Source organism: Cryptomeria japonica, chromosome 7, assembly GCF_030272615.1.
Source record: "Cryptomeria japonica chromosome 7, Sugi_1.0, whole genome shotgun sequence".
In the NCBI taxonomy this organism is placed as follows: domain Eukaryota; kingdom Viridiplantae; phylum Streptophyta; class Pinopsida; order Cupressales; family Cupressaceae; genus Cryptomeria; species Cryptomeria japonica.
In genome coordinates, this window is record NC_081411.1 from 525,414,147 (window position 1) to 525,435,620 (window position 21,474).

Here is a 21,474-nt window from a genome sequence, read left to right on the forward strand (position 1 = left end):
AGAAATGTTTTTAAAGAAACAATCTAATAGTTGAGGTAGATCCAAGATTTGAACACAATGTTTGAATCTAAAGATTTGGATGCTATGGAACCACATGAATGGGATATTGATGCAATTGTATATCTTGAAGGAGAATTAAGACTAGATCTTTTTTATCAAGAAGATTATTAAAAAAAAATCAAGAAAGCAGCAGAACACGTTGTCCATCTGGAAAGACAAATCGATGAATGAAAGAAGACCATTGATGATCTTGAAACAAAGCTACATAACAAATCCAAAGAGTACATTAATATTGAAGAAGTGGTTATATTGAGGAAATAATTGAAAGAGGCAAAATAACAAATTGTTAAGAACTTGACACTCAAAGGTGGCAATGATCTGCTTAATGAGATTTTAAGTGCTCAAAACCATCTAAGGACAAAGGCGATCTTGGTTTTGACAAAGGAGAAACTTCTAACTCTCCCAACAAATGAAAAGGAAAGGAAAGGGTCAAGGATGAATTCAAGAAGACTAACGAAGATCAAAAAGATTTATCTTAGGTCCAAAACAAGAAAAACTTTAGGAAGCCTCCTCCTGCTCAAACCATGAATTTTCTCTCTTTTAATGGTAAATGTTTTACATGCAATAATTTTGGACATTGAGCCAGCGAATGTATAAGTCATATTAAATCTCAATCATTTAATGGACAATTCTATGCTTGCAATAAGTTTGTACATAAGACAAATGAATGCAAAAGTTAAATGGTGGAATGAATACGTGAATACAAACTATGATAGAAATGTTCAATCTTTCAATAGATATTGTTATGCATGCAACACGCATGGGTACAAGGCTATTGAGTGCATATATAATATCAGAAGGAATGGAAGTGGTTCGCAATAATGTCCTACTTGTTACAGTTGCAAAAAATCAAGACACGTTACTAAGTTTTGTAGAGGAAAGAATGAGAAGATCATTTCTCTAGAAAGGAAGATTGATAGCAATGATATAAAGGAGAAAATGTTGAAGACATGAGTGAAGAAATTTGATGAGAATATAGAAGACAAGACAATTGATTGGTCTATACCTACTGGTGGTGCAGATGCTTCCTACATAAACTAAATAAAATGCATTATATGAGGGGGAGATTCAATTGAAGACCCTAAGAACCCCCTTATTGTTTGGATGCTAGATTGGTTTTGACATGGCATTTATTATGAAGATTTTTTTGAAGCTTTCCAAGTCTAAGTGGCAACTTGTGGAGGTATTTGTGATCTCTATCAATATGGAGTAGCAACTTTTTGGTGTCTAAGAGTCAAGTGTATTCAATGAAAAACCTAAGTGGTTGAAGGCAACATATAAATTGAGTTTTTAAATTCATTTTAGTCACTTGTGATCTTGCAAATTCGAGAGTTATTATGTGCAAAAGAAGATTTCTTGTGCAAACCCTAACGACAGTGCAATCAAAGGTAGCAAATCTTGTGTTATCAGTTCAACTTGTTGATTCAATGACTACACCTATTGTTGTCAATCTATCCTTGAAGCCACGAATCCAATTCAACCCTTACCCATTTGTGGTGACTTATAGAGATAAGGAAGGAGGATTTTTGAAGGTATCATTGGATGTAGTATACATAGAGGATGTTAGGGCTTATATTCCTGCACCCTAAACTAAAGTTAGTCATATGAAGCTCAATGATCTATGGATGAAGCTGATGGAAGATGATTTAACAACTTTCAAACATCAATACAAACAAATTTCGAAGATAGGGTTGAACATTTGGAAGGATTTCCCTTATTTCAGCTATGAGCATGCATGGATTCAAATCATTTTGAGTCGTATTCATGGAGGTACTATATTTTTATATCACCCACACAAAATAATGAAGGATGCAATTAGGACTTTGATAGGGTTGTGTACCTCTAGCACTCTGCCTATCCTAAAAATGGTGAAGAATGATATGGTGACTCAGCTAACCAACACAAAATCTAACAAAAGAGCTATGACTTTTGAGAATATCATTGATTTGGGTGTTTTCTCTATGACCAAGGGTTTGGCATACAAGATATACTATCAAAACCGTGAGGGTTCTATCACCACCGCCACAATACATTTTTCTTATCAAATGGTGGTTAAAGGAGATAAATTTGATCTCAACAATCTGCTAAGACGACAACTTTTGGATAATTTGAATAGGATGGTGAACACCACGTATCCGTTTAGGTATGGATCATTGATAATCTATTTAGCATTTATGTTGATGAATGAGCTCTAGAGAGTTAGGAGTAAAGTCTAAAACAAATTCACTCCTATAGTAGTAAAGATATCACAACACATGAGGAGCTTCAATAAGGACATAGAGGCATACAACACCACATATTTAGGTTGGTCCAAGAACTTTCAGGATAAGATGCAAGAAAGAGAAAAAAAAATCCCTATTAGATTGGTCCAAAAGTACAAAAAATGAAATCACTTTTCTCGTTAGCAAGGACCATTGTTGCATTGAAGTTGTTGAGCCAAGAATTGCTTGGTTGCCAAGACTACCATATGAGAAATCTAAGGACTTTTGCAATTGTTAGTAGATCCATAGGTAGAAAGGTTTGGGACTGTTGTTGAGATTAGTAACAAGATAATCTAGAAGAAGTCTAAGAAACTCATGCTAAAAGAAAGAAGAATTTGTATAAGAAGATGAAACTTCTCACAATGTCTAAGGTATTTGGTAAACAAGCTTAAAGGAGAACTAGGTCAAAAATTCCCTCCCTTCGGTGAAGATTGGTTCCTTTGGAAACCCTATGAGAGATGTGGCAAAGACCAAAGTAGAAGGTCACAAGAGAAAATTTTGGTTTGAAGATTATTGTAAGGGAGTTGGGCAACAGTAGCCTAGATGAAGTAGAACAAAAGGACAATTTTTTTATCTATTGTTTGTTCTTAGTTGAACCCAATTCAAGGTATATGCAACAGTATCAACAACTTCCTTCCAATATATGTCTGGCAGATTGGCCTCATTTAACATGGTTCTGGCCATCTCCTTGATTGTCATGTTCTTCCTTTCTACCACACCATTTTGTTGTGGTGTCCTAGGGGCTGAGTATTGTCTTATAATTCCATGTCTTTCACAATAATCTTCAAACTCATTTGATGTGAACTCTCCAACCTAGTATGATCTTAGACATTTTAGCTTGCACCCACTTTCCTTCTCCACCATCTTCCTAAAGATCTTGAATCTGTCAAATGCTTGTGATTTATCTTGCAAGAAAGTGACCCATGTCATTCTTGAATAATCATCAATAAAGAGCATAAAATATTTTTCACCGGCAAGAGCTCTTGTCCTAGTTGGACCACACAAATTTGTATGTACAATCTCAAGTGGTCTTGAGGTGTTGTGCTCTTTTGTCCTAAAGCTTACCTTAGTCTACTTCTCTTTCACACATTCATCACAAAATGTGCTTACCGGTTTGATAATGGGTGAAATATTTCTTACACACCCATTTTTGCTAACTGCAACTAAGTTATCAAAGTTTATGTGGCCTAATCTTCAGTGCCACAACCAGCTTTCATCAACCTGTCCCATCATGCATTGGGACTCATAACATTCCTTCAGATTGTAAACATTGCCATCTATTATCTTTCCTTCTGCCACAACCTGACTGGTATTCTCTTTCTTTATTTGTCAGCGGGTAGAGTCAAAGGTGAATTTATAACCTTTGTCACACATCTAACTCACACTCAACAGATTGTGATTTAGGCCTTCCACATAATATACATCATGTGCCTTCAATTTTCCATCAAAATTTAGAGTACCTTTTCCCTTTATTTTGATGGATGAGTTGTCTCTGAATCTTACTGAACCACCATTCCAATTTTCAAGCTTGATAAAAAAAAATTATCACTGGTCATGTGGTTGGAACAGCCACTATCTACAACCCATAGATTTTTCCTTTCAGCATGCAAGGCAGTCTGCACTATCAGACTTGATTCTGCCTTGTCATTTTCTTTCTCAACCCATACCAGTTTGGTTTTCTTCTTCTTGTCAACTACTATTTTGTGCTCCAATTCAACTACCAGTTCTTGATCAGAATTTGTCTTCTTTTGCTTGATCTTCCAGTTTTTACAAAACTTTTCTATATGTCCAAACTCTTCACAGTTATAGCATTTCACATTTTCATTTAAAGATGAATCTTTGAAATTATTGTAGGGCACCAATTTATTCTTCCTACATTCAAAACTCCTATGACCATATCCATTGCACTGATAACAGACAACATTCATATCCCACAGTGCATTACAAGTATTTCTACTTTCATAACTCATAGAGGGCTTATTCATTAATCTACAGTCAACTATTCTATGCCCAATTATGTTATTGGTTTCAAGATTATTGTAAGGGAGTTGGGCAGCTGTAGCATAGATGAAGAAGAACAAAAGGACAATTTTTTGATTTAGTGATAGTTTTATACAAATTGCTGCTAGTCTTTTTTTTTTAAATAACAAATAACTTGAAAAAATCAAATGAATAGCAATAGGCCACCATTTGTCATAACTAAGTGGCCAATAACTGACAATAAACTACTGGATATAAAAGCTTTCAAAATAGTGAAGCAAAATGTGCAAGTTTGTTTACTTTTCTAACCTGATTGTAACATCTCAGTTCATGTTCAATTTCAAAATACACTGCAGCCACCAATAAGGATGGAACTTAGCACCATATTGTCAACAACTTTCTAGTCTGTTACTAAAATTAAGATAAACCGCTTGCTAATCTTAAATACTGAAAATCAAGAGAATTACAGATCTTAAACACATAGGAATGCCTGTGAATGTTAACTGCAACTGTTCAATTTGGTCAGCCAGTACAACATAGTAATTTGGTTATTTTCATTCTATACCAATTGTACAAGAATCCTAGCACCGCACTTTTGACTCTTCATTTCTGTATTCCAAACACCCTAGCATTTATTTCTGTAATTCGGATATCCGAAATGGGATCAATAGGATCTTCTTCATTGGTCGATGCATGTCCAGATAGAGATCTTGAAGCTTCTCTTGTGTATTCATCTGTAAATTCACATGTCAACCATGAAACAGAAAAGATGTGCAAGATCACAAACAATCATAGAAGAATGAAGCAATTACATGAAGCATGTGGATTGTGGGTGAACTTATTCTTCAAAGTTCATTTCACTATATCAAATATGTTTCATTTATATTGGGAACAAAAAAATCTGTCTATCCAAATATTTAAAAATTACTGCATTTTTCCACATCTTGAAAACATGCTGACCAAGAAGACATTGACTGGAGATTTCAAAATAATCAACCAACAGAACTAAGGAAAGAAGAAGAAAGCAATTCAGCAACACCCTGCAATGAACATGCAGCAGGCACCAACACCAAAATGTTCTTTAAACTGAACAAACAAACTTTCCTGAGTTCTGAATTTTTGAAACTGAAAATACAACCCAGATGCAAAGTGGCAAAGAAATTGAATATATGGTGTAAGAACAGATATCTTTAGTGGATTTTAGTATAAGCAGTATAAATGCATAAAAAGTTGTCGGGAGAAAGAAGATTACAAAGCATGCCATTTTGGCAAACAAAATAATAAAGCAAATTGAAATGATATTGACTTTGAAAAATGGCATCAACAAGTTACAACTATAGAACTTCAGAACTTGACAAAAATGAAAAGTTCGTTCTTTTACCTGTTGTCTAAAGCAAAAGGCAACAAAGAAATTATTGAGAAATAAAGATATCATTATTGCCAAGGCAGAGAAAGGGAATGCTACAGTGGTCTTGAACAAATGTGAGTATGACTGCAAGATACTTGACCCCTTACCAATAGTGGTAGTTACCAGAACTTGGACCATAATCCCATTACCAAGATCGTGAAAAAGCGAAACAAGCCATAGTAAAATCTTCTTTTATGATAGCATTAAGAAGCATCTCATTCCAAGTAAGAAGCCCACTAAGTCATACTTTTCATCTTACACTTCCAACCAAGGAAAAACCATGCACAATGTGACCTTTTACAGCAGTGAACAACCATTGTTGCTGACCAATGAAACCAATCCAATAACAAAGGAGAACCAAACCTCCCACAGCATGCTTCTCAAAACCTCCTCAACAACCAAGCCAAGCCAAGCTCTAAGGTCCACTCACAATGGACAAGTATGAAATGATAAAGTGAGTGATCAACAAGTGAGGAATAGCTCCATAAAAAGCCTCCTATTTCTCCTATTTATAGGCAAGAGAGCAACAAGCAAGAGGAAACTGGCTAAAATCTTCCTAGCCACCTTTGCACCATTATTTAATGCTCCAAGTAAAAATAATCAATGTACCCAATGCACAAATAAAAATACTCAAGCATCTCCATGGTGCCCCCTTTGCTCCCTCAAAGCAAGTGGAGTTGCAATATGTGCCCACAAGCAAAAATAATTGATGTACCCAATGTACAAATAAAAATACCCAAGCATCTCCATAGTGGCCCCTTTACTCCCTCGAACCAAATGGAGTTGCAACATGTGCCCCAATCATTAAATGCTTTGACAATATTGAATAAATTTTACAAAAAACCAAAAATATGAAATGTATTCCTCCTATGAGCCCAATTGATCATGTGCTCACTAAACCATGGACCACTCAATGTGCCACCCACATCAAATACATTTGCAACATCAAATTCGACTTCCCCTAGGAAGACAATGTCCAATTACCAAATATAAAATATTTTAATATGCAAGATGTACATCTTTCCAATATTTTCCCAATTGTTGTATACATTGCACAAGGAGCAAAACTTATAAAGAGCCAACCACAGCCAAGCTCCTTACAAAGGGAAGACATCCCATATCCATCTTGCATCATCTAGGCTTCTCTATTCTCATGGCATCAATCAAAGAAAATGCAACATCTGAAACTAAACATTAATATGCTCCAATTGCTCATGAAGAGTAAGGTTCTTTGCCATGCTAGTGACACCCTAACATGACATTGAATCATCTTTCCAGCCCAATATTTGAATATGCTCCTCAAAGGCTTAAGTAGCAAATATATAGTTCATCTTTGCAAGTGTAGTTAAAAACCAACCACAATCTACCCATCCTCATCCAGCCAACTACACCACAAAAAGGTAACCACGTATCCTCAAGTAAACCATTTGCAATCCACATCCTTGCCTACAAAATTCCTCTATAATAGTGTTAAAGACTCAACTAAACTCAATATTGGCAAGCTAAATTTTGACCTAGACACAGACTCAACTCAAACTCAGCAAATTGATTTTTGACTTAGACTTCGACTCAATGCTATAACTTGGCCAAGACTTGGCAATTTGAAAAAAACATGAAATATAGATACTTTTAAGAATTTAAAACTTGTATCATGAACATTTCAATAAGTAAATTTTAAAGACATGATCTACTACTCAAATAGAAGCTTTTTTGACACATCAATCACATGAATATAAAAGTGGATTTTAGCTAAAGGAAACAACATTTTTAGCTACATATAAATATTGTCTAGTGTATACAAAAGTCGTGGATTATGAAATCCATCACATCAAAACAAATATCTAATCTAACAACACAAGTGTATGGCATAGTGGAGTGTTGGCAAGATATAGAGAGCTATGAGGCATCACAAATGTAATTTGGGTCTAGCTAGACCCATATATCCATTACGTTCCACTTAAATAGTCTTAAAACACCTTTAAGATAAAAAACAATACCATCAATGCCATCAAAATTTTATCACAAATTCTTATTTATTAAAAATAAACTTTCTATCTTGCTTATATTTTAATTTTATTTATAACTCTTAGCTTTCTAATTTCAAAATCTCGATAGCTTGCTAGTTCATCTTCATTTGAGAGGAATTGGAGCACATACTCCATCCACTCGATAAAGAACAATAGACTACACTCCAAAAAGGCGGAGGACTTGGTCTTTGTGCATTCAAACTTTCGGCTTCTCACACAGAAAATTCCTACAAAGAAGGGGAGACAAAACAGTAAGTTATTGGTCCAAAGCATGCCGAATCAGATGATTCAGTTTCCCGCCTTGCCACACTTGGAGTTGATGATGACCATGAGCTACCTAGTGATCATGAGACTGAGAATGCTCGTACCACTGTCATTGCTAGTGCCAGTGCCAATGCCACTACTAGTGGCACTATTTGTGGTTCTTCTAATTTACCACAGCATATGGAGGATGATGATGATATTTTTGATTATCCATATGATATTTGATCAGTGATGGCTGATTGTTGACACTTGACATTATTATTTTTGAACTAAAACATTGATATGGCAGCATATTTTGTTATGTTATTCGAACTAAAACTTTAATATTGATCATGACAGCCGAGTTTTGACTATTAATATGGTCGTGTATTTTGCTATGTTATTTGACTATTAGCATAGTGGTGTATTTTGAACTTAACTAATGCTACATATATGTATATATTTTTTATTTTTATATGTTTTTGTATTGAAGAACCCAAAACAAACCCAACCCCCAAAAAATTTTCGATCAAACCTGCAAACCCGAACCAGGACCGGCAAGCTAGTTAAAAATAAATCTGTTTTCACATTGCATGTAGGTGATCTTGAACAAAGACCTAGTGACCTTGATTTGGATCCACGGTGCATTGTTGAAGATGATAAGGAGGCACAGGGGATTTTGGACAACCTTGGAGACTTTGATGACAAGTATGAAAGTTCTGAGTTTGGTATGCAACATAACAGCAGTTCATTATCCTTGTCTGAACAAGATTGGAAAAATCAGTTTTTGGTGTCTGTGGAAAATGAAGTGCACACTTTATCTAGATAGGATGAAATTAGAGGTATTGTTGAAAAATTCATCTTCATGACACCAAGAGTCCAATATGAGCAAAATGTTCCCCTTGCTGATTCGCACATGATAAAAAGCACTATGGAAGGAATAAAATCAGATTTTTTACACATGATGCATGATAGAGATGTTGCCACCAAGTTTGTAGATGAGATAAAATCAGTTTTCTTACACATGATGCATCATAGTCAGTGATTGCTTAAATTGATGATTTCTTGGTGTCATAAGGTGTTTTGAGATATTGTTTTAAATAATGTTAAATTACTAAAGTTAAATTAAATATTTAAGTTCGAGAGTTCCATGGGGATGCATGCCCCCCCAAAAAACTCGTGTCCCTTGTAGGAGCATGTTTCCGAGACATGGGAACTTGGGGGATACATCCCCCCCACAACAACACCACTTCCGCCACCTCACCTCTATTGGGGACACCGCCGAGTCGCTTGCTATATGGCACATGCCATCAGGTACTGATTGCAACCTTTAACCTCATGAAAATTAGTTGGCCTTTCATGGGGCACTCATAGAGATTATATTGCATATTTTGCCTTGAAGATTCCAATTCACCTCTATTTTTATATTAGCACCATCCTGCCCCCACCACCACCACTCTGCCGCCATCCCCTTGCCATCCCCAAATTTAGGCCCTTGGTCCCCCAGTCCCCAAAACCTGTCCCATTGTCTCCCTGTCCCCTTGTTAGGAAACTCTGTGGAACTATTTTAACTAACATTAATTAATTTAATAAAGTGACTTAATATTGGCACCTAGGGAGTTATAAGGTGTTGATTAGAAATATTAATAAAGTGATTTCGTTTTGAATGCCTAGGGAGACATAAGGGGAATTTAAAATTGAATTAAAAGATTGTACAACCCTAATTAGGGTGTTGAGTTTGGAGTTTATAAAAAGGTATTTTGAAGCTCATTTGGAGTATGTTGAAGATTTTCTTTGTCAGAAAACCTATGTGGTTTTGAGAATTGAAACTTGTTCGATTCCACCTTCTAGAAGGCGGAAACCCTTCTAAAGAAGATCGACTCTGGTGGTGAGAGATCCTCCCTAGTCGATTAGGTGTGGCTAATTCAAAGCTACAAATTGTGTGAAATGAACTTTGTTGGATTTGGAGTTGACGAGTTGTTCAACTCTTGATTCCCTTTCTCTAGATGCCAAGTCTATAATGTTCCCTTTCTACCCTGAGCTGAAATTAGCTGATTTTGGTTTGTTTTCTTGTCTGATTTTCTTTGACCAGCAAAAGAGAGTGTTTGGATTTGGTTTGTATTTTGAGTTTTATGATGCCAAACAGTAATACAATGCTTGAAATGGAAAATAAACACAACAATTACACTTTTTTGGACTTTTCTACTATTAAATAATAGACCGATCCGGAAATCAGAATTCTGATTTTTATTGCAGCAAACACCAATAACAAGAAATGGACAATTTATAACATCCAGTGTCACAATGGGCATACTAGGAGTCCAGCGCTGACTTGGAGGTGTACTTTATTTGACTCAATGGATGAATAATGCAATGTAGGAGCTTCTAGAGGGTTTCAACTGCTCCAAAGTGATTTATTCTTATCAACTACAATTATCTTAAACTTTTATTGCTGAAATAGGTAGATCTGAAACAAATCCCAAAAAGCTGCCAAGCAAGATCTCTGGATTTTGACTAATTCTCCCACTGATTTGCTCATATCTTCAACCTATGTTGTGATAATCCTCAAAAGGACATTTATTTGCTTATTCCTACTGGTAACAATGAATTTCTAATCAATTTCAAACCCTAATCATTGCTGATTTATTTATTTGGCATCCCAGGAGTCTCCAAAGTGTACGGCCTGCCTGGGCTGATTTGCAATTTAATTCATCATTTTTCATCACCGATCTGTCCTTCCACAACATTAATAATTATAACCATAACCTGATCTGGAATATCAGTCAACAAACAACACCAAAAATTACCCAAATTGCTTCCTGTAAGCTGAATTGGTCACCAAATAATATCCCATAGCCAGATTGGAGGAACATCCAGCCTATTTCCTCAAAAGTTTTTGTTCTTGAGGATGAATCCTGCTGCAACTCTCAACCAGAGCTCTGCTTCAGATTTACCAATGAAGAAAAATGATCAAGAATGATGAAAAATGACCTCCAAATGCCTTTTAAAAGGCTCCAAACCCAATGTCGTCACTTTTAGGGTTTCTATGATTACACTTTATTATTTTTAATAAAATACAAGTCTTCCTTTAAAAATTGACCCCTTAGGCATTATATTTTATTATTATAATGTTTTCCCCTTGTTATTACAACATTTTATGCCTCAACGCCTAGGAAAAAGGGGGCCAACTTATTATAAATTATATTATTATAAAGTGATTATAATATCACTTTAATATAATTTATTTAAATCCATATTTACTCATAAAATGCAATCCGGGACTCGGAATTGAATTGTCTGAAGCACTATGGTCACCAATGCCACCCGAGTCCTACAGGCTAATTGGCAATTCCTCCTAAAAAATAGGAACTTGCCCTAAAAAATAGAAAGCTCGCTCCAAACTCTAGAAACTGCTCAAAAGGCTGTTTGCCCTCTCAGGTAAACGGTTAAATGCAGAAAGTAAATGCACAGAACATAATGGAAATATATTAAATAACCAGCCTCTGTATTAATTCCACAGTCCATGTACAATAAGTGCTTATAACATTACATCTGACACGACTAACATGATCCTACTTCGAAGAAAAGGTACACAATATATAATACCCGAAGGGGTGCGACACAACCGTCGCGACTCCAACTACCTACCCGTCGGCTAACTAACTGACTGTCGTAACTCATTATTACCGACGACAACATAAACATAATATAACAACATAACATAATGATTATTCCCGGCAACATCATCCCCCCCAAGAAAAGAAGTCGACTCCGACGACTTAATACAAAATAGAGATGAACGGCAAGAACTACTGACGCCAATCGAGCCTGGATCTTATACACTTGCTGCGTCCTCACCTGAAAACCCTTTTTTGCTACCATCCGATGCTCAAGTGCGGATTTCACCAATATTGCTTCCTTTGCCATCACAGTCCTCCTGTGCTTAACCCAAACTTGTCTGCAAAACACATTTTTCAGTCTCAACTTCCACCAACTGCTACTCAATTGATACTATCTCCCTAGCCAATTTGTCCTCGATAGCCACCCGTGCTGCTCTCCCGACATCCAACTCCTGGGTACGCTGAACTAAGTCTCACGCAACTATTGCCTCCAACCTGGTGGTCAGCTCCTCCAGAGCCCTCTGTGCATCCACCAAGGCAACCTCACGTCCAGCTGAGACATACTCCGAGTTCCTCAAAGCATACCTATCCTACCTGGAGGTGGCCACAACCCGCTGGCACAAAGGCTAGGAGACACCTCAAATCCTCCATCACACTCCCCAAAGGCTAAAAACTGAACTGAATAACTCCCTGGTGTCATACAACTGCGCGGACCTGCAATGCCTTCCCTCAAACTCTGTTTGTTCCCAACCTCCAAATCTGTCTCTCTACGGCTTATGGCCTCCCCGCCAATGCTTAGCTGCAGGCTTCTTTCTCACAATACGGACAACCACAACACTTCCCGTGGTCTTCTGTAGCTCAAAATAAACTGGGGGTTTGGGGGCAACATCCCCAACGGGGTCGAGGGGCAGCGCCCCTCGCGGGGTCTGGGGCAGCGCCCCTCGGGGTCGAGGGGCGGCGCAGCATTTCTGTGATATTTTAAGATGCCAAAAACCCTTCTTTTCCACTCTGAATTTCCAGTGTGCTGGCTTCAAACTCCAGCGAATCATTTTAAATCTGGTCGTCGTCGTTTTCTTTTTTTTTTTTTTTGCACTACAATGTCCCCGATGGCACCCCGGCCATACAACCTCCTTGTATGGTCAACAACAGCATTGGCACCTCCGATCATGCGGCCACCTTTCCAATCGTGCGGCTACCTTCCCGTCCGGCCTACACCCCTCCACCGTACGGCGGACCACTGACGACGGAGCGACTGCGTGGTTGTGCGTCTTAATCTTTGCGTGCGTTTTGGGCCTTTCCGCATGACGATGGTTACCACCACCGGTGGTGTCCATCGTACGGTGGTCCCACCGTCGGTGTTACCACCGCCGATGGTCCACCGCACGGTGGTCACCGCCAGTGGCCCACCGCATGGTGGTCACCACCGCCGGTGGCCCACCGCACGGTGATCACCGTCGGTGTCGCCACCCGCCGGTGGTCCCACCGTACGGTGTTTCCACCGTGGCGCTTTTGTTTTCTTGTCTTCCTTCCTTTTTTTTTTTTTCTTTTTTCTTTTTTTTTAAATTTTATTTAACTTTTTTTTCAGCCATACGGCCATACGGTACTCTCTCTCTTTTTTCTTTTTTTTTTTCTTTTTTTTTTTTTTCGATTTCCTAATTTAGTTGTCTAGAGAGTCTTCGGCTTGGGTCCCCTGTCTCTGGGATCGCCCTTCATCCTTCTCGGTTTGCCTCGCCCGAGAGTCTCCCGTTTTGGTCCTGTGCCTGGCGAGTCGCCTGCCCGGCCTCTCGGGTCCCCTTCCATCCTCTCGGGTCCCCCTCCGGACTCCCAGGTGTCCTTCCGGCCTCTCGGGTCCCCTACGCGCTTCTCGTGGTAGGGTTTCAATTTGAACCTATTGGTGGCAAGTTTATTTTCCATGGCCATCCGAAGACCTGGAACCACAAATTCTACAAGGACCACGACATCCTTCCCGTACATAAGAAGAAGAAGAATAATAAAGATTTGAAGACTGCGGTCTTCCATACAGGGTTCCAATCGTTGCCAACACTCTTCGGATTATCTACGTCGCCAGGGTTTGGAGCGTCTCCCTTCCAATATTCTTTGTATTCCGGCAGGTACACCTCTGTTGGTTGCTTTGGTTCCTCTACTTCGAGCCTGTAGCTTTGGAACATTTCGTAATCCTCCATTTGCCAGTGGAAGAGCCCGTTAAGTGAGCATACCTCATCTTCAGAACATCCCTCCAATTCGAGCACCCCTTCACTGTTCAGCTCCATCGCGTTCTTGCCCTTGCTTTCATCGGGACCCCCTTCCCCTTTATTAGAGTCCTCTGAGTCCGAGTCGGAAGAGGCGAGCTCTTCGCCGACATCTTGGGTGTGTAGGTCAATGGTATATTTCCGTCCTCCCTTCTCCATGGAAAGTGTATTTTTCTTCCAGTTGTGGTTTACCCTCGCGTTGATCAACCACGCTCTCCCCAGGATGGCGTCATAGCCTTTCTTCTTCGAGGGAATATCCACGAAATCTAACAAGAATGGTTGCGTACCAATTGTCACTTGCTGGGCCATCAACAGGCCGAGTGGCTTAATGCCGTGTTGGTCCGCTCCCACCAGGTTGAATGTGGGTGGCCACAGGGTGGGCTTCCCCAGCCGCTTCCATGTTTCTTCTGGTAGTACATTCACCCCAGATCCCCCGTCCACAATGGTGTCCTTCAGAATGGTCCCACAGATACCCATTTCTACCACAGCTGGGTGTCTACCACTGCTCAAGGCTAGTAACATCGGGTCAATCGAAGGGCTGACGGAAACCTCCACCTGTGGTGTACTCTTCGAAGCGGTGGCAGGAACCCCTACCTGTGGTGCACTCGACAATGCGGTGGTGGGAACCCCTACCTGTGGTGCACTCGACGATGCGATGGTGGGAACCCCTACCTGTGGTGCACTCGACGATGCGATGCTTTGCACATTGGTGAGGATGGCAGTCCTCAATTGTGGCATAGAGTCTAGAAGGTCTTTTACCTTTATCGGCACCTCTATCTGCAAGATTTGCCCAATGATGTTATTTTCCGCTTCCGTACGGAATGATGTACTCGCCACCTCGTTGTCCCGTCGTTCGTTCGTCATCTCACGTTCAATATTGGCCTTTGCCTCCCGTAATCTCTCCTCCATACGGGGGTCGGGATAAGTGGCTTTTTTCGTCTGGGCGCAGGTGATCGCCAGTACTTCTTTCTCACCAGTCTTCTCAGCCTTCTCAATGTTGAGGAGATTAACCCCTGCCTGCGGGCAATTTGCGTCCTCATGGTCGCCTGGCCCACACCAACGGCAGAGGTGCTGAGGGGTGGCTTCCTTCGTGCAATCACGGGCGAAGTGCCCCCACTGATTACAGGCCCTACATTGGATAATTGGCCGGCCCTTGGCATCATACTGGATACGGCTTCCGTTATTGTTATTGTTGCTATTCCATCTGCCGCCACGTCTATTGTCCCGGTATCCTCCAAATGATGTTGTGTTAGTATGTTGGCCGGTACCCGCTGGTGCGGATGTTGTGGCCTGCTCCGTGAACAGCACCTGGTTCATTTGCGTACCTCGGGTTTTCATGTTGTATGGGCACTCCTTGGTGGAGTGTCCCATCACTTGGCAAATCTTGCAGAATGCCTTCTTTTGGCAAGTACCCTTTGTGTGCCCTTCCTCTTTGCACTCAGTGCACCATATGTCCCCTTCGTTCCGACCCGTGCTTCTCATTATTTTGAATTCTTTTCTCATTCGCTCCATGTCTTTCTGGAGCGCTTGCACCCGTTTGCCAGCCTCGTCGTTGCTGCTGCTTTCCTGTGAAGAGTCATCATCCTCGGATGAGGATTTATTACTTTTCTTCTTCTTTGATGTTTTGTGTTCGCTCTCCAGGTCCATCGCCCTATTATAAGCGTCGTCATATGACGTCGAGGGAGGATTTCAACCCTTCAACGAACCATCGTTTCTTCAATCCATCTGCAGGTTGGCTTTCCATTTTACCCAAGAGTTCTTTCAGCCTCCGACTGTATGCCCGTACTGTCTCCCTGGTACCTTGTTTGGTACTGTATATCTCCATTACAATTTCATTGTCATCACGGAGCAACCGAAACTCCCCCGTGAATTCCTTTTGTAGATTGGCCCACGTGGCCACTTTTTGCTTGTCCACATCGGAGTACCAATCTATGGCAACTCCTCGTAACGTGGCTGGGAACTGCTGTACCCAGTCATCCTGGTCTGTTACTCCGTTGGCGGACCAAATGGTTTCACATGTACGGCAGTGCCGTAAGGGGTCTTCCTTGCCCTCCCCTGTGAACTTTAGCAATTTTTGTTTACTCGCCATCCCACCGTTGGGTCTTGCTCCTCTAATTCCTTGTGTGCTTGTACCTGGCGATCCTCCGCCTCTTGCAACTGAACCTCCACTCGTGGGTCCTCCGAAAAAAGTTGCTGACACCGAACCGAACAAATTGCCTCTCATACGGTACCCTTGTGCTCCCTCGGCACCTTCGGTCGTACCGTCACCTTCCGGTGTCTCCCTCCAGTTGTCCTCTGAAATGGACAAATTCTTTAGCAAGTCTCTGGTAGCGTCGATCAGGTTTAGACTTCGCCTTGTTTGTTCCACCAACTCTTCGCGGCTTCTTACCCTACGGTGGTATTCTGGCGAACTATAGAGTTCTCCTTCGGCACCCTCCGTGACTCCTTCTGGCAGCCCTACAACAGTGTAGACAGTGTAGTTCTCTCCGTCTATCTCTGCCTCCGCAACCTCCGTGACACCTCCTGGGTTCCCTTCGGGCAACCCCTCAGCCGGTCGTCCCTCGGCAAGTTGCCTTAGCCTATGCCTTCGTTCTATCTGCTATCTGAGATTCAACGCGGTTTGTGCCACTTCCCATTCGTCACTCTGTATCTTTTTATTTTTGTCCTTATTTAGTCTATTGGGCATAAGTCACTTCCATACACAGCAAACACACGCCATGTACACAAAAAAACTTTTATTATTTTTATTTTTATTTTGCCTTTCAGCCAAAATTTATATCAGCAGTGTGTCGGGATTATTACAAGGTTCAATTTCCTCCTGGTCTGGCGCCATCTCTTTCCGTTTCCCGTCGGTTGTTCTCTTCGTAGCATTGCAGGATTTGTTGTCGTCGCTCTTCCTGGGCAATCTCCTCCAGGCGGGCCTGCTGTGCCAGCGATGCCTGTGCAAGCAACCGGGGGAGGTGGTTCATTAACCGGTTTACTGCCGGGCTAACCTCCAGTGCTGTCCACACGGCACTTGGTGGGATTTCTGCCTCCGTCGCTTCTCGTCGAACGTATGTCTGAATGGCTACCTGGAGCAAAATTGAAAATTCTCACGTTGTCGTGTCTTCTCCTGTGTAAAGTTCTGTCCGCGCGTCGTCGGCCTCCGGGTTTACTTCACCAACGGGTAGGCCCATTGTGTCTGTGTGCCATCCGTGTCTTCCGTTCCCGAGTACGTCTAGGCAGCGGCGCCAAATGTTTGCCCTCTCGGGTAAACGGTTAAATGCAGAAAGTAAATGCACAGAACATAATGGAAATATATTAAATAACCAGCCTCTGTATTAATTCCACAGTCCATGTACAATAAGTGCTTATAACATTACATCTGACACGACTAACATGATCCTACTTCGAAGAAAAGGTACACAATATATAATACCCGAAGGGGTGCGACACAACCGTCACGACTCCAACAACCTACCCGTCGGCTAACTAACTGACTGTCGTAACTCATTATTACCGACGACAACATAAACATAATATAACAACATGTTGTGATCATTTCACACATCGCCCCATCGCAAATGGGGACCCCCTCTTTTTGCTTGTTTTTTTCGCTCGTTTTCGCTTTCGTTTTTAGGGTTTTGTTTGTTAGTTAGTTGTCTGGATTTAGGGCCAAGCCTTAGGGTTTTAAATTTTGCCTTTTCAAGCCAAAATCCAGTCGTTTTTTGAGAGCTTTTGAGCTTCCTTTTCTGGAATGCAAATTTTGAATGCCATAAATTCGCCAAAATGGTCTAATTCTCAATTGGAATGTTAATGCAGAGCTTTAATTTGTCTAAGTGTTGAAAGTGAAATGTGAATTTTTTTGTCCGATTGAATATTTTGACCAAATTTTGACTTTTTTTGAATTTTGATCCTGGGCATTGGAATTGATTTGTTTTCGCCTCGTGAAGTGTTAAAATGTGAAAAATCTTGTTATTTTGGCCTGTAGGAGCAAAATCGCTCTTGTCCCTCAGTGAAGGACGGGAGCTCATTTTCAAATATCTCATCATCCCTGCAGAGTCTAGGCAAATTTCAAGTTGGACGTGATGGAGAACGGCGAGATCTTTCCATTGAATATAAATTGAAGATTTTCATGAGCACAGAAATGCCTCCAGGAGGAAAATCGCTCCTGTCCCTCAGTGAAGGACCGGAGCTACAATTCAAATTTCGCCTTGTCCTTGCAAGATTTCGAAAACTTAATGATTTGAGGACGTCCAAGGGAAGATGCTTTGCCAAATGAATATAATTTGAGATGCAAAAACAAAGGAGAATGACCTATATTGACTAAATCGCTCCTGTCCCTCTCCAAGGGACCAGGGCGAGGTACCTTGTAGCTCTCGTCCCTCTCCCAGGGACCAGAGCGATTCCCTTAATTATGCAAAATCCAGACAAAGGTCAAGGCAAGTTTACGTTCAAAAACAAGGAAAGACATGAGATAAATGCATTGAATATGAATTGAAGATTTTTGGGACGTCCATAACGGTGTTAAATGCCTAGTTCGCTCCTGTCCCTCAGGAAGGGACCAGAGCGATTTTTGATATAATTGCCTTTTTTTGCAAAGTTACAAACAATGTCAAGGCATGAACGAATGGAGTGAAGAAGGACGAGTCCGTTGAATATAAACTTGGAACCTGGCAAAGTGAAATGAAGACCACAAGAGCAAGTTCGCTCCTGTCCCTCTCCAAGGGACCAGGGCGATACAATGGTGATGATACTTCCTACGCAAGTTCAAGGTCGTTCCTCCAAAGTTCAAGGTCGACACAAGTCAAGACAAGGTGGCGAGGGACGTTTCAAGGCATTTTCAATCAAACACAAGCATCAAGGTCGTCACGATGGAAGGATTTGCGCTCTACCCCAGATCGCTCCTGTCCCATGGGAAGGGACCAGAGCGATATTTCCATTAAGGCATCGATTTCAAAAGACAAGCAAGTGTTAAGCTAGCAAGGGGGTCGAAAGGACGTCATTACACGCGTTGAAGATAATTGTAAGTTGAAATAAACAAGAACAAGCTCACAATGTTGAACTTCGCTCCTGTCCCTCAGGAAGGGACCAGAGCGATATTGAGTATATTGATCAATTCATGCAAGAATTACGTTGAGTCAAGGCTTCACAAGGTGGTAAAGGGTTCAAGATGTCTTTTGAGGATGACATGCAAGAGTTGTGAACGTCCAAACATTATCAATCAAGCTAAGGAGTCCATATCGCTCCTGTCCTTTGGACAAGGACCAAAGCGATTTCATCAAAAACACTCATACTCCTTCAAAGTCAAGGAAAGGCGAGGATGGACGAGGTAAAGGACGTTATTTCGAAGGCAATAAACAATGAACCAGGGTTAAACGTTACCAACTTGAGTTCAAAATGGAGAAAAAACATGGATCGCTCCTGTCCCTCTCCAAGGGACAAGGGCGATGATCCTTATAACATCAAAGGTGCCTTGCAAAAGCAATTGGGACGTACGTGGAATAGACAAGCAATGATATTATTCGCCTTACAATGGAAGTTCGAAGGTCAAAGATACAAGATGAACGTGAAGACATGGAGATCGCTCCTGTCCCTCTCCAAGGGACAAGGGCGATGTTAGGCAAAACACATGATATTTTTTGAAAATCACGTTAAGACAAGGACGCACAAGGTTTTAAATGGCACTTGGAAGATGATACAAGGAAAGGATCGTATCAAAATGGAGAATTTCAAGCAAAAACCTTAGGATCGCTCCTGTCCCTCTCCAAGGGACAAGGGCGATGATACATCTAAAGACACTCATGCGCGCATGCAAGGCAATCTGATTCGAAGAACCCAACCAGATGATTGATTTGGAACGTGGAAATGAAGGAGTTGAACGTGAAAAATGCAAAATCATGACGAAAATAGTGAATCGCTCCTGTCCCTCTCCAAGGGACCAGGGCGATGAGGTACGTCCACTTCATTTTCAAAATTTTTGGCGCCAAATAAAGCTTTTAAATTCACTTTAATGCCAAAATTCGATAAGATTTAAAGTCCTATTTAATTGGCATTTAATATGGCGTTTTGCATTAATTAATTATTTTGCCTTGATTTAAAAAATCGAAATTTATTAATTAAAATAAAAGGCATTTAATTAATTAATGAATTAAATAATTAAAAGTCGAATAAGAACGCTCATGCATGTAAGTCGGCCTTGTTATTTTATTTAAAAATCGTTTGAAATTGCTTTATTTTATCAAGTCGGCCTTGAGGGTGAATTGTGATGTGAGCGCTATATAAGGGGGGTAAAAACTATCATTTCTACATCATTATTTTATCTTCCTTCATGCGAATTGAAGAAAGCAAAGGTGGTGCGAAGTGTGCTTGAAGTGTGGAGTGCGAATTGCGTTGAAGACCAAAGGTGGTGCAAGTTTCATTCATCCAAGGGTGGCGATTAGTTATCAAAAGGTGGTGCGAATTTGAAGACCATACTAAAGGCGAACTTGGGGATCCATCTAAGACCACGTCGAAGGTGCGAAACTTGGAGATTTATTTGTGCGAACTTGAAGATCCATTTGAGACCACGTCAAAGGCGATAATTGAAGATCACGTTCTCTCCAGAGGTGGCGAAGTCAATTTTGAGGAGATCATATTGAAGATTATTTTATACCTCAATTTTGCCTAGGCAAATTTTGTTTTTGGATTCTAGAGTTAGCTCTCTATCGAGGTATGGCGATTTAATTGTTATTGCTTTATTCATTCATCGTCATATTTCAAATTTTGAAATTTTGATTCTTGAATTTCTCTTGGCTCAATCGTTGTATTTTAGGAAATGATGACTCTAGAGACTTATCATGAGGTTTCCTAAAATTTATCTCTCTTATTTACGTTATTTATTGCAAAATCTATTTCTTATAATGAAATGTTGTGTAGGTATGGCAACCCCAAAGGCGGGAGCATCCACTAGTCGCTTGGCTCTCATGAAAGAAGATCAGAAGACCGAAGAAGTGGAGACCAAGATCGTGTCTAAATGGAGCAACGTTGGAGATACAAACTTGGGGAACTTTAGCACGAAGAAGTTCCGAGAGGTCCCTTACATCGGCAAGCCATCACCTGTCGCCCGGAGAATAATAGAGAGTGGCATCATCAAGGCGGCCGGTTTTCCTCCAGCCATTCAGTGCCACGAGTTGATGATCGAGTGTGCCCGTCACTACAATCCACAGTCCAGGACAATTGTGTCCAATGAGGGAAGCACTTTGGCGTACCTTTCAGAGGAAGCCATAAGTGAAGCCTTCCATCTTCCAGAGCACAGGGACATGATATACAAGAGCATTGAAGGAGCCAGATCAGTGTACGATGATGATCCAGATGCTTGCCTAAGCATAATTAACAAGAACTGGCTACTTAAGAGTCGTCCCCGTCTGAGCAAAGTACCGAACACACCACACAGGATTGATTTCCAGGAGGAGTACAGAGATTTGATTACCATGCTCAACAGAGTTACAGGAGCACCTCATGCCTTCTATTTTGAGAAATGGATGTTTTACTTCATCCAGGTGATTGTTCAAGGAAAGGGTACAATACATTGGGCTAGGATAATTAGCCATTGCTTAGACGTACAGTTGAGAAGACTCAGGGCTACTAAGTCCTTCCACATGAGTT

At 40.7% G+C, this 21,474-nt stretch overlaps 1 protein-coding gene across 2 annotated transcripts in view; it reads right to left on the bottom strand.

Annotated features, from left to right (window-relative positions):
• Positions 1–4,574: 4,574 nt before the first annotated feature.
• Positions 4,575–21,474, bottom strand: part of LOC131072407 (phosphatidylinositol N-acetylglucosaminyltransferase subunit P) — a 153,200-nt gene continuing 136,300 nt past the window's right edge. For both annotated transcript variants that reach the window (XM_058008550.1, XM_058008549.1), the window contains one exon: positions 4,575–5,035. In XM_058008550.1, the coding sequence (XP_057864533.1) occupies positions 4,905–5,035 (131 nt within the window). In that variant the 3' untranslated portion in view covers positions 4,575–4,904. The remainder of the gene's footprint in view (positions 5,036–21,474) is intronic.